The 14,031-nt window shown below is 40.2% G+C and overlaps 1 protein-coding gene across 4 annotated transcripts in view; it reads left to right on the top strand.

Moving 5' to 3' along the window:
* The first annotated feature begins 1,349 nt into the window (after positions 1-1,349).
* The window catches only part of LOC138801195 (uromodulin-like), a 27,808-nt gene continuing 15,126 nt past the window's right edge, over positions 1,350-14,031 (top strand). For 2 of the 4 annotated variants that reach the window (XR_011364580.1, XM_069983751.1), the window contains exons 1-6: positions 1,350-1,988; positions 3,260-3,301; positions 4,782-4,937; positions 6,809-7,047; positions 10,987-11,109; positions 12,984-13,161. Coding sequence is in view for 3 of the 4 variants with exons in the window: in XM_069983751.1 (XP_069839852.1) it covers positions 1,925-1,988; positions 3,260-3,301; positions 4,782-4,937; positions 6,809-7,047; positions 10,987-11,109; positions 12,984-13,161 (802 nt within the window). In the remaining variant the exon portion in view is untranslated. Of the gene's footprint in view, positions 1,989-3,259; positions 3,302-4,781; positions 4,938-5,965; positions 5,987-6,808; positions 7,048-10,986; positions 11,110-12,983; positions 13,162-14,031 lie in introns of those variants that run through there. The other 2 variants (XM_069983752.1, XM_069983753.1) reach the window with 2 other exon arrangements.

The raw sequence follows: 14,031 nt of genomic DNA, 5'->3' as shown, positions 1-14,031 counted from the left end.
CTTCAAAGTTCTCGTATGAAAACTCTTCGTGTAACCCGTAATTCAGCCCTTTGGTGAGTAATGATTCGCAGAGGTCAGGTAGGTTCACATTTATAGTTGTGCCGGTTACTGTTTCTATTTTTTGTGTGTGTTCCTGTGGAGCAGTGTTATTTCCATGTTCTGACAGTATCCAGGTCTCCATGCGACCTTTCCTTTGAACATTTTTTTTTTCTGCTCTCCTTTGACCATCCCAAGTCTTTGAGTGTTTTTGAAGAGGCAGGAAGTCAATGTCCTGTATGCATCTCTAGGAGGACCCTCTCATAGAGATGCATATAAGACAGTGACTTGTGGCCTCTGTACAGTTGGGACAGCAAGAGAAGAGGTCACCTAGGTGCCACAGCGACCTCAAGGCTATGTTCATACAATGTTTTTTTTTCTCTTCGTTTTTCTCTACTGTTAGTACAGTATTCTAGTTCAGGTGGACTAATTGCCCTTTGATCATGTATTTAATTTAAAAGTCCATTTAATTTAATAGTAAAAATGGTGAAAGGACGGTGAAAAAATAAAAACTGTGTGCGAACAACTAAAAAATAGCATCCATTGTTTGCAAAAGAGGTCCGAAAATAATTGACAATAACATTATTTTGACATCCGAGAAGACAATGTCCACCATTTTATACACTGTGTACATTGGGCGTCCGTTATTCTTTTGACTTCAATCAAATTGCGTCAATAACAGAGTTCTTTTTAAATTAAAAAGGCGGACTCCTCTTTTTTTTTGACATTGTGTGAACATAGCGCAATGGTGATGGAACAAAATAATGCTGAGCTGTGGGAACTCGATCAACCCGGGCAAGTACCTGTGCAAGCTTGCCGCTGAGGACCAAAAAAAACCCTATTGCTTCTTTAAAGTCTTTTTTACTAAATGTATTGAAATTTAAATACATTGAATACATGATACAAACATATACATAGTCAATAAAACACACTTTTTACATTGCATGTATAAAGAAATGCTATATCCAATGCGTCGCCGGTTACACAATATTAGCTATTAGGAAACATAACAATAGGTAAGTAAAAAATTACAGTAACAATAAGAAATAATGGAAAGACCTTTTATTAATATGACTTCCAGATTGTTGCATAATATACATCTTGTTCTATACTTACCTCTCAGTAGCGCTGCTTATTTTATACATTTCATAAATACTGGGGGCGATTTATCAAACATGGTGTAAAGTGACACTGGCTCAATTGCTTCTAGCAACCAATCAGATTCCACCTCTCATTTTCCAAAGAGTATATGAGGAATGAAAGGTGGAATCTGATTGGTTGCTAGGGGCAACTGAGCCAGTTTCACTTTACACCATGTTAATAAATCTCCCCCACTTCACCTATTTTTCATAGAATCCTTTATATTTATTTGGCACAGAAAACTTTCTCGTCATGCACATAATCCTCACAACTTCACCGTATCTGTTACAGCGTTCAGAAATGCATTCATAAAGGCCTATAATTCTCTGAGGTGTTAGAAGATTAGTGTTACTTTTACATCTTAATGTGCTCACCTATCTGAAGCTGGATTAGTATGTAATGTGTAAGAGCCATTACCTTTCAGGACAATCGGCTGCCTTCTTACATGATTAATAAACCAACCATAAATAAGGTTTCTAATTCTATTAGTACAACCAATTGTTTGTTGTATTAAGTGGTTGGAAACAATGCGACAAGGAAGTGTGTGTTCAGAGGTGTGCCAGTCTGTACGCTCCAATTGGTACCATTTTAGAGTAAATATTTCCGGATGCTGAATTTGCTCTATATATATGGAGTGTTTTAGAATATGTTCATATTCCTGAGGCAGACACACGTTAGATACTTTCATCCATTAAGCATCTAAAGTCCATTGCGGAGCAGATATCACTGAGGCTGAAGACCTTCCACCATGAATCTCCAGTTTCTGATCATCTATCTCTCTCTTTTGTGTGGGTGGAGCTTTTCTGCTACAAGTAAGTATTGTCACATTACCGAAAATCCTTCTTTTAATAATTCTATCCATGCAAATAGTTTTCTCAGTAGGAACTAGAAGGAATTGGCTTTTTCTGTTACTCTAGCATCCAGCATCAGTCAAGTAGTTGGGTTCAATCAGTCAAGTTGGGTTCATCACTGGCAATTATTGTGGGGGCTTCTGCATGGCTACATATGACATAGAAAATTTCAGTCGGGGGTAACAATTACCTTTAATTCACATCATAAGTGTAGAATCTGGACCAAAGACAGGTTTAAAAGGGGAACTATCAACAGGTTAGACAAATCTAACCTGCTAATAGTCTGTTATAGCATTGGGGAAGCTCAGGAGGAAGGTATGTAAGTTACCTTCCTCCTCTGCCCCACGCTGTTAGTCAGAATAATCTTCACTGTGCTGCACTTTTAGGAGCACCGTCGCGTCATCCTGCTCGCCCCTTCTAATAATAATCAATGGAGGGGGTGGGCCGGATGACACGGCAGTGCTCCTAAGGGTGCTCGGAGCGGATTTCACCCCAACTAACAGCTCGGGACCAGCGCTGAGGAGGAAGGTAAGACACATACTTACCTCCTCAGCATCCCCTGCGCTATAGGGGGCTATCAGCAGGCTGGCTTCGTCTAACTTGCTGATAGTTCCCCTTTAAATAAAGTAGTCCCCTGATAGAACTTAGGGCCCTTTTGAAATAGAGATTTTTTACTATGTCAAAGCTTGGACCCAGCAGATGCTCCTTTCGTATTCTAGTCAGCCAATCCAACTCTGTTGGGAATCTAAGAACACAAAGGTGTCATACACACCACAGCTTGTATATCACTTTAAATGTAACTTTACATTCTAAATAATCATGAAATCCAAACATTTTATATAAATTAGGGATAATATTTGCTGAGAAAGGCAAAGTGACTAGTAAGCCAGCTACCTTTATATGATACATTTGAGGTCAACCTCTTGATAGCCCCTTAGTAATTACAATGGCATTATCTATGGTACCTATGGTTTGTTTGGTGAATTAGGACACCCCATAGGTGAGTTGGGTGTCCTAATTTTCCAGTTCTGAGAACCCAAAAATACCTACAGTATACTAAAAAAGTTACTTACACTCAATATACCCTAAAGTACATTTTAAAATATCATTTCTAGTTGATACTCAAAGACTCGGTACAACTGCATTAGACTAATGTGTATGGTAAGCAAGGCGTATTTCAAGTATCTACAGGTATAAACATAACATGACATAAATATTCCTTCTTTCTACAGGTCAAGCTAATCATAATGGGGAATGCATATCCCAAGCAACTGGTAAGATTGGCAGATCAATGTAGGATCAACATAATAACCAATAAAATGTAGATAATACATAGAGAGACATTATACACCATGGTCCCACCAAACAGTATCTTATTATTTCATTTAATTTCTCATTACTTATATAGCTATTGCTATCATATCAATATGCCACTGTGTGTTTTCTGAGACAGCCATAACCCCAAACACTAAAGAGAGTTCTGTGCACCCATAAATTAAAGCGATTGTACCCACAATCTGCCCCCCCCCCCAAAACCCCTTGAACCTTCAGATAGCTGCTTTTAATCCAAGATGCCCTACCCATACCCTAGGCCTACACCGCCTCTCCATCTTTGCTCCCCGCCCTCCTCACCATTATGAACGCCCCTGGGTAGGATTCACACACAGGTGATGAATAGCAGAAATATTTCTAGGCGCATGCCTTATAATGAAGAGGATGGGGAGGAGGGACGGAGGGACGGAGGGGTGTCGCAATCCTAGAGCATGGGTACTCTAGGCCATAGCAATTTGACACAGGGCTGCAAAATTAAAAGTTGTTTTTAGGACAATAAATGCATCACCTGCCGAACGGACCCCAGGACAGATCTTGGGTTAAAAGCAGCTATCCAAGGGTTACAAGTGGTTTGGGGGGGTCCGATTGTGGGTACGGAGTGGCTTTAAAGACATAGGGGGACATTTACTATTGAGTCTAAAACCTGTGATTTTTCTAGAGAATGTGTCTGTTTTTCACCCAGCCAAACTGGACTACTTGGTACTAACTGGAATAAAAACTGTAAAACTTAGTGGTTATGCCCACATTCTCAATACTCCTTTAATTGTTCCAGAGTAATAAAATATTAAGAGTATCTTTGTCACTACTGTAAGAGAAAGTCTACCATTTACATTCTACAGTGCCAATTCAGATATACACTAAGGGCGACATGTATCATCCGGCGTACGGATGAATTTAGGCGGAAAGTGCCGATTTGCGTATTTTTTTATTCGCAAATAGCCGATTTGCGAATAAAATATTCGCATATCGGCACTTTCCGCGGAGTACGCCGGGGGGCGGGGAGGGGGTGTGGAGGGGGCGTTACGGGGGGGGGGGGCGGACTCAGAGTCCGAGCGATTTATCATTTTTTCTGCGCAAATATACGCCGAAAACCTACTCCACCTTTCAGGTGGCGTAGGTTTTCGGCTGTGTGCACCGACGCGCACGGGATTTATGTAGAGGCAGTCCGCCTCTACATAAATCTCCGTAGCGACGGAGATGCGGGGACATTTATAAGTCCGGCGTTAAAAACGCCGGACTTAATAAATTTCCCCCTAAGTGTCTACATGGTTACATCCTACAAACAAACAAACAAACCCTATGTATATTCCTGGTCATACTTTATTTCATCTTTCCCCAATTTTATGCTAACTTACATTTGGAAAATTGCAAGGAGGTCATAGGAGAGAATATCTCTGTAATCCATGCTTCTTCATTTTATAGAGTCCTCTTCTCTGACATACGTGGTAGATGTAAGTGGCTCTATGGGTGATGACCTGTATCAGCTAAAATTGGTAAACGGTTGGCTTCTCGACAGAGTGTCAGCCCGATTTCCATGTGGAGTTCGCCAATATACAATGGTGGAGTTTAATGATCCAGGTAATAAAGTTTTATATATATATATATATATATATATATATATCTACAGTGAAATTAATATTTGTAAAATAAATGTGCTTTTACATAGCATGTCTAAGGATATGTATATATGAATAGTGGGGTCCTAGCCATACATTCTGCCTTGTGTTAATATACCAGTACTGTTATTTTACATTTAACATACCTCACGTTTAGATTGTCTGGTTAGAACTTGGACTGAAAATCTTAAAGCTAATGTATCCCATATTCTTGGTGTCACTAATCAGAGCCAGATATAGCTGGTGCATTTATTTTCTGATTGTAATCACATTTATTTTATATGGAGCAGCCATCTTGCCTTCCCGGGGCTGGTCAGGCAGGGAGATGTGAGCAATGCTTGCTTCTTATTTTTGCCCTTGTCACAATTTTAAAATGGCCAGACTTCTCCTTTAACAGCACATGCTTAACAGCAAGCCTTATAGACATAGACACAATGACTACCTCCAGACCCTATTCTTTCTATTGGACACATTTGTGAGCATGCTGTGTGGACTTTTGCCAGCCTGCTCCTGCTAATGATAATCAATGGAGGAACAGACCGGATGACACAGCAGTGCTCCTAACAGTACACCGGTGTTAAAATTACTCCAACTAACAGTGCAGGACCAGCGCCAACGAGGAAGGTAGCACAAAAATATCTTCCTCCTCATAGTATAGTGTCCCGGGCGCTATAAGGGGCTATCAGCAGGTTTCTTCTAACTTGCTGATAGTTCCCCTGTAAGTCTCACAGAATCTTGCTGTGCAGGTGACTGTTATTTATTCTTAGAAAATTGCTTTTTCAATTCTTCTCCTCAATCCAGGAATGGAAAAAGAGAATTGATCAAATTAAACAATAGGAATATGTTTGGTATTTAAAAAACAAAAGTATGGAAAGATTGGTTATGTTCTGTTTTTAGAGGTGGAGGGGTAAAGGGAAAGTTTTCTTTTCTTTTTATGCAGGGAAAAGCTCGGCGGACCTGCTAAATGCTTTTGCTATGAAGTATCTGTGTGAAAATGACTCAATATATCATGTAATTATTATTTTATGAAATGTAAAGAATAAAATAATTAAAAAAAAGAGCAGGGCCAACAAAGGACAATTTTGCACAAATCACTATGCCATCTTACCCTAAGGGTATGTTCAGTAAATGTGGCAGAATTGTGTGACATGTCAATTCTTTGAATGGTCAACAAAAAAAAACTTCTCTGCGGGCACCACCAATACAATACAAGTGCTAGCCACTAGACTCCAAAAGACATAGTACAAAAACAGACAAGGAATTGAGTAAAAACAGGCTCCTCAATAAATAACAGACAAAAATATCAAAAAATGTTGTTGTACACAACCAATCAATACAGACATTTAAAAACACTAAAAACCATGTATGAATCAAGCACAGAGCCAGGTGCGGTTCAATGTGCAACCATACCCCCCAAAAAAAAAAGAAAAAAGAAAAATGGACAAAGCCAAAGATGGAGTAACCAAAAAGCTGTCTATAAAAAGACAAGAAGCCCACATGCAATGGCAGGAACCAAGATAAACCTAAAATGGTGATGCAAATAATATACTAGTACAAATAATGATGAACTGAATAGAAAAATATGAATGCAAGCAATATACCAAACTCAGCAAAAAAGTAATGATATGAACAAATCATATTACAGGACAGCTCAAGGGGGGTGGCTGCAATAGAGTCCCCACATGTTCTGTCCTTAAGACTTCATCAGTGGTGGCATGGTGGCGCGCGAGCCCTCTCATAGACAGGCTATAGCACACTGAGGCAGGCAGGATTCTGCAGTGGAGAGTTCTGCCACATTGATAGAAATTTATCCATTCTTTAATTTTACTCTAGAGATTGGACCAACCCAAATCACCAGCTCTCGAAAGGAGTTTGGAGATATGTTTGAGAATCTGGATGCAGATGGAGGAGGTGACTGTCCTGAACTAGCGATGGGAGGTATTGAATTAGGCCTGGAAAATTCTCCTGACAACTCAGTAATCATGGTCCTCACCGATGCATCTGCAAAAGACTACGACAATGATACCTTAATAAATAATATCTATTCACTTATATCATCAAAGAACTCCCAGGTAACAAGACCAACCCAAATATTGTTCTTCATGTATCTATTGTTCATAAGCTAATATATATAGAAAAGGTTTGATGATACAGGACCACCTGGGTATGAGCCCTAATGCCACAAGTATATCAAAGTCTTTAGTGCATAGACTCCCACATGAATTGTCACCCACATTCTGCTTCTATTTAAAAAAGTAAATGTTTTCTAAATCAGTTCAATGTCTTGTGCTGTGGGCATTAAGTTAAAATACTCCTTTAGGGTATGTTCACACTGAACAAATGGGGAGGAATTCCGCCTGCTTCAGTGTCAGACCGCATATCTATGGGAGGGCTTGCGCGCCTCCGCTCTCCGCTCAAAGAATTGACATGTCATGTGGCATTCTGCCTCATTTGCCCTTTGTCAACATACCCTTATTGAGTATACATTAAAGCAACTCTGTACCCACAATCTGCCCCCCCAACCACCTGTACCGTTGGATTGCTGCTTTTAATTTAAGATCTGTCCTGGGGTTCGTTCAGCAGGTGATGCAGTTATTGTCCTAAAAAACAAATTGACACATCGCTGTGGCCTAGAGTGTCTGTACCCTAGGCCTGCACCGCCTTTACGTCCCTCGACCCTGCCCTCCGCATGGTTAGGAATACCCCAGGCAGGATTTCAGGATTTCTCCTATTCATGACTTGTTTGCACACTGCACATGTGCCTTAACGATCCACCACATGTGTAGTGTTCATACAAGTGATGATTAGGAGAAATCCTGCCTAGGGGTTTTCCTCAGGATGAAGAGGATGGGAAGGAGGGACAAAAAAGCCTAGGGCACAGACTCTCTATGCCATGCCAATTTGACACAGGGCTGCAATTTTAAAAGTTTTCTTTTAGGACAATAACTGCATCACCTGCCAAACGGACCCCAGGACAGATTAAAAGCAGCTATCCGATGGTTCAAGCAGTTTGGGGGAGGGGGTAGATTGTGGGTACAGGGTCACTTTAAAACACAGGTACATCCAAACAGTGTGCAGTAATCATCAGGCTAAAATGTTTTGGGTATTAGATATCCTTGAGCATAGCATCTAATGAACTGCTTGGTAGCATGATGGTAGCATGGTAGCTTTGCCAAAAAATATTGTGTCCAGATATTGTATATAAAAGTATATAGTGATATATTATGTGCACTAAAAAATGCCTTTTTCTTGTGGCCTTTTACTAGTGTTTTATTGCGTTTTTGGGCTGCTGGGTTTGTTTTTCTAGCATGCTCTAGATATGGCTTTACCCCATGAGATAGAAGCCAATTTATATCTTAGAGAAAAAACTTCCTTTCATAGTTACATAGTTAAAGAGGATGTACCATCAGGTATATCCTCTTTAATCTGACACAGGGATAGAATGGCGCCGTCACGGGCAAGCCGGTGCCGCGGTCTGTTTTTCGATCCGCAGCCCGGTTCACGTGTATGGCGACATTCTATGCACGGCTCCATTGATTCTAATAGAGCCGCGTCATAGAGGGGAGGGAATTTCCTCCAACTGGGGGTGGGCTGGCCGGCCTCCACTGTTTGAGCACCGGCCTGGTACCCGTGCATAGAATGGCGGCGTACGTGGGAACCGGGCCGCGGATCGAAAAACGGACCGCGGCACTGGCTTGCCCGTGACGGTGCCATTCTATCCCTGTGTCAGATTAAAGAGGATGTACCTGATGGTACATCCTCTTTAATACGGTTGAAGACACATTTCCATCAAGTTTAACCAAGGAGGGGGTGGATGGAGGGAATGGGGATGGATGATGGTTAGGTTCTTTCCAAATCTGCCAATCAGAATAAATCCCTGGATGGGTGACCCCACTTCAGAATCTAGTGACTCTAACTTATTTTATTGTACTTCAGGTCCCTTTTCAACTCATGGAATGACAGCTCACATAGTTTCAACACTCTTACAATAAATATACCTATTCAATATTGGTGCATAAACCATCTTTCCCCTTTTTGTAGTATATGCCCTGATACAGTATTTTCGGAATAAATTGATAATCATAGATTTTTTTTTACTCCCTCCTTATACATATTTATACATAGATATTAGATGACCCCTTAGCCAGCTCTAATTTTGATGACCTTTCTGGGTACTATAGTCCGCCTATTCCATGTACTACTTTGGTAGCCCACCTTTGAACCCACTCAAGCTCTGTAGTGCCAAGAACTGTATACAGTGCTGGCCAAAAGTATTGGCACCCCTGCAATTCTGTCAGATAATACTCAATTTCTTCCAGAAAATAATTGCAATCACAAATGCTTTGGTAATAATATCTTCATTTAAGTTGTCTTCAATGGAAAACCACAAAAAGAATTGTCAAAAAGCCAAATTGGATATAATTCCACACCAAACATAAAAAAGGGAATGGACAAAAGTATTGGTATCCTTAGAAAAATCATGTGATGCTTCTCTAATTTGTATAATTAACAGCACCTGTTACCTGTGGCACATAACAGGTAGTGGCAATAACTAAATCACACTTGCAGCCAGTTGAAATGGATTAAAGTTGACTCAACCTCTGTCCTGTGTCCTTGTGTGTACCACATTGAGCAAGGAAAGAAGAAAGAAGACCAAAGAACTGTCTAAAAACTTGAGAAGCAAAATTGTGAGGAAGCATGAGCAATCTCAAGGCTACAAGTCCATCTCCAAAGACCTGAATGTTCCTGTGTCTACTGTGCGGAGTGTCATCAAGAAGTTTAAAGCCCATGGCACTGTGGCTAACCTCCCTAGATGTGGACTGAAAAGAAAAATTGATGAGAGATTTTTTACTAACATCCAAACAAGTTCTAGCTGCTCTGCAGTCCGACGGTACAACAGTGTCAACCCGTACTATCTGTCGCCGACTGAACGAAAAGGGACTCTATGGTAGGATACCCAGGTCAGATGAGACAAAAGTAGAGCTTTTTGGGAAAAGGCATCAACATAGAGTTTACAGGGAAAAAAAGAGGCATTCAAAGAAAAGAACACAGTCCCTACAGTCAAACATGGCGGAGGTTCCCTGATGTTTTGGTGTTGCTTTGCTGCCTCTCACACTAGACTGCTTGACCGTGTGCATGGCATTATGAAATCTGAAGACTACCAACAAATTTTGCAGCATAATGTAGGGCCCAGTGTGAGAAAGCTGGGTCTCCCTTAAAAGTCATGGGTCTTCCAGCAGAACAATGACCCAAAACACACTTCAAAAAGCACTAGAAAATAGTTTGAGAGAAAGCACTGGAGACTTTGAAAGTGGCCAGCAATGAGTCCAGACTTGAATCCCATAGAACACCTGTGGAGAGATCTTAAAATGGCAGTTTGGTGAAGGCACCCTTCAAGTCTCAGGAACCTAGAGCAATTTACCAAAGAAGAATGGTCTAAAAGTCCAGCAAAGCATTGTAAGAAACTCATTGATGGTTACCGGAAGGTTGTGCTATCAAGTATTAGGCTGAGAGTACCAATACTTTTGTCCAGCCTATTTTTGGAGTTTTGTGTAAAATGATCAATGATTTGAGTTTTTTTTTCCATTCTCTTTTGTGTTTTTTCATTGCAAGCAAAATAAATGAAGATATTATTACCAAAGCATTTGTGATTGCAATCAATTTCTGGAAGAAATTGAGTATTATCTGACAGAATTGCAGGGGTGCCAATACTTTTGGGCAGCACTGTATAGGCTTAGTAATATGGAGCTGCATGGACTGCATATAGGCTCCATACACATAGTAGGCCCTCCAGCAGGGTTTGTGGCCAGATAACGTGGTTTGCAGTTTGCAGGTTATAAGGTCCATGTGATGGATTTTTTTCTCTTTCTCTTTAATTTTCTTCATTAGGATTTGCTTGGAGCATGTCATACATAATGTTACCTGTAAATCTGCGCTTAATACCTACAGTATGTCTCATTGTGTAGTCCATTTTGTATCCCATTGTACCAATCACTATTTCTCATTTGCAGGTTTTATTCTTGATCACGGGTCTGTGTAATGGCTTAGACGACCCACAATTTTTGATCTACAGAGATATTGCTCATAGAAGCTTTGGCCATGTATTTCAAATCAGACTATCAGACATGAGCAAGGTAAATAGGCACCTGACCTTTATTTACATCTACATAGTACTGTATATTGATCCCTATAAAGGTTGTTTCACCAGAGATCACCTACTGATATTGATTTGTCAAGAAAAGTTGTGGTCAGCCAGGTATTTCCCCTAATATTCCGTCTCATGAACTGATAGCATATGGCTAGGATAAGCATCATTTTATCAATTTGGGTAAACTGTGACGAGAGTATATGGTGAAAAGGGGAACTGAGAGATGATGCCTGGTGCTATTTCCGGATATAAAACCTATATAATAACTTAATGATAATGTTTATGTCAATTTAAAGATTTAGAAATGATTCAACCAAATGATGTTTTACACTAATATACAAAATCAACCATCATAATGACATATGTAACCTAATAAACTCTGCAGCATAATGCTATAATTACTATAACAAATTACTGGTTGCATTGAGTCTCACAAGGCACACACTTAATTTTAAAGAAGTCTGCGAAAATTTTTATTAAAGTATTGTATTGCCCCCCCCCCCCCCCCAAAAGAAAAAAAAAATGTTAAAAAAGTTATACATATCACTAATATACACATATTACAGGAAATGCACATAAAGTGCTTTTTTTCCCTGCACTTACTACTGCATCAAGGATTCACTTCCTGGATAACATGGTGATGTCACTTCCTGGATAACATGGTGATGTCACTTCCTGGATAACATGGTGATGTCACTTCCTGGATAACATGTTGATGTCATGACCCGACTCCCAGAGCTGTGCGGGCTGTGGCTGATGGAGAGGATGATGGCAGAGGGATGCTCAGTGTCCCTCCAGTGCCCTGTGTCCCTCAGTGTCCCCCTGCCATCATCCTCTCCAGCAGACACAGCCCGCACAGCTCTGGGAGTCGGGTCGTAACACCATTTTATCAAGGAAGTGACATCACCATTTTATCCAGGAAGTGAAGCCTTGATGCAGCAGTAAGTGCACTTTATGTGCATTTTCCGTAGTAAGTGTATATTGGGGATTTGTATAACTTTTGGGGGGCAATACAATACTTTAATAACATTTTTCGCCGGACTTCTCCTTTAACTTGTTATTCATAGTACACACCAGGGGAATCGTACTGTAGAAATGATATGCAGTGTTTAAATTCATGTCCTATTGAACACCAATGATCAGCACTTGCAGATTCTTAATCACAGAGTTCAGTGAATGGAGATTGACATTTAAACTCATTTTACTGTGTGGAGGAGAGAAGCACCATGACAATGTGTAAAAAAAAAACCCCCAAAAAAACATTAACCCTAAAAATAACTGGTTACTGTAAACTGAAGGTACAGTTTTCCTTGTTTTTTCAGTCTGCAGGATTTTCTTAATGTTCCTGTTTTGTAAAAATCATATAGGGGTTGTCTCCCAAATATATCCTACCAGTCCCTATAATTATGCCATGCTTTTATACTGCAAAGTATTAGTTATTAGCAAATATCTGCATATTTTACATTTTCACAAGTTGTTAATTTTACTATAATAAGCGAAGAGATTAGGGATAAGAGGAATAGGTGGCTGTACGGCACTGTGAAGTCAGGGGAGGGGGGCCCAATTTATGGGAAAAACAAAATATTTCTTTATACAACCAGGTGGACACTTTGCCCTAGCTGCTGATAAAGCTATATGTGCCAGTCTATACCGGTAAGTACTTGGTGAGAGAACGGGACCTACCATAGAAAGACAGCCTTTCAAAGTCTGATGCAATTAAATGAATGAATGTAAAGATCCGAAGCTCCTTCTGTGCCAATATGGCTTATCCTGACCTTATACCAAACAGTAGAGGCCACAACCAATTGTTCATATGCCTAAACCATAAGTATCTGCTTACTGATTTTCTATTCTTCACAGGTATTTCATTATTTGGATTTTACCCTCTCCAGGCCAGTAGGAACTTCAACACGACTCCTCTCTGTAGAGTACAATGGTGGCTCTAACTCTGAACAAATCAATGTGGTGGATTTATTTGGTAAACTCATATTAATGACCGATGGAGTAATTTCTACATTTTTAATAGTTGGTCCAGATGGTAAGTGCCTTTAAGCAGGAAACCAATAATTCAGTATTTATTAAGATAATGTTTGATGTCAGGGTTATCAGAATTAAAGGTGTCACTTTTGTTGAGTTGGCTACACTTTAGTCTGATTCACTCCTTAAGCATAAATATAGCCTAGTGATTAGTATGACACCCCCGCCCCCACCCTTAAAATCTTAAAGAGGTTTTCTGGGACTCAAGCATGCTTGGCCTATCTTTAGCATTGGCTTGGTTTCATACATGAGCTCCCTACCAATCAGCGGAATGAAAAGGACATGGTACTCCTGACCGTTCATCGTTTACATGGACTCAGCAGCTCATCTGGCTTAGCACCTGTATAAACAATAAAGAATAAGAATGAGTCATCAGTTTTATGGAAGTTCCGGAAACTCTTTAAATTTTCAACATTAAATGCATTTTAATTGTAGTCCTTAATGGGGAAAAAAAAAATCATCGAATCATTTGAATTTGAATTGAATAGGCACCGACATTCGACTATTCAAACGAGTATTCGATCCCATTATAGTCTATGGGAAAAAAAAATGTGGCACTTGCAAATCAAAATTCGACCACTTGGAGGTCACCAAGTCCCCCATGAAACCTCCCTAAATGATGCAAATACCTCTGGAATGACACTGGGACATTAGGGGGAGCATGCCTGGGTGCACCCAACACCCCAAAATCGCAGTATAATGCCACTCTCCGCAGTTGCGAAGGTAAAATATTTGCGATTGCTTTACGAACATTTATGGCAATCTTCACACATTTGGTTCGTATTTCTTGCGCAGTGTTACATACATGACTCCAATGTGCGTCCACAGAGCGTCATGTTATTCGCGCGTATCACGCGTAATGCTGTATGAT

The sequence above is a fragment of the Dendropsophus ebraccatus genome, chromosome 9 (assembly GCF_027789765.1).
Source record: "Dendropsophus ebraccatus isolate aDenEbr1 chromosome 9, aDenEbr1.pat, whole genome shotgun sequence".
NCBI classification, from domain to species: domain Eukaryota; kingdom Metazoa; phylum Chordata; class Amphibia; order Anura; family Hylidae; genus Dendropsophus; species Dendropsophus ebraccatus.
Note: the sequence above shows the minus strand (reverse complement) of the source record. Positions and strands in the feature narration are given on the sequence as shown.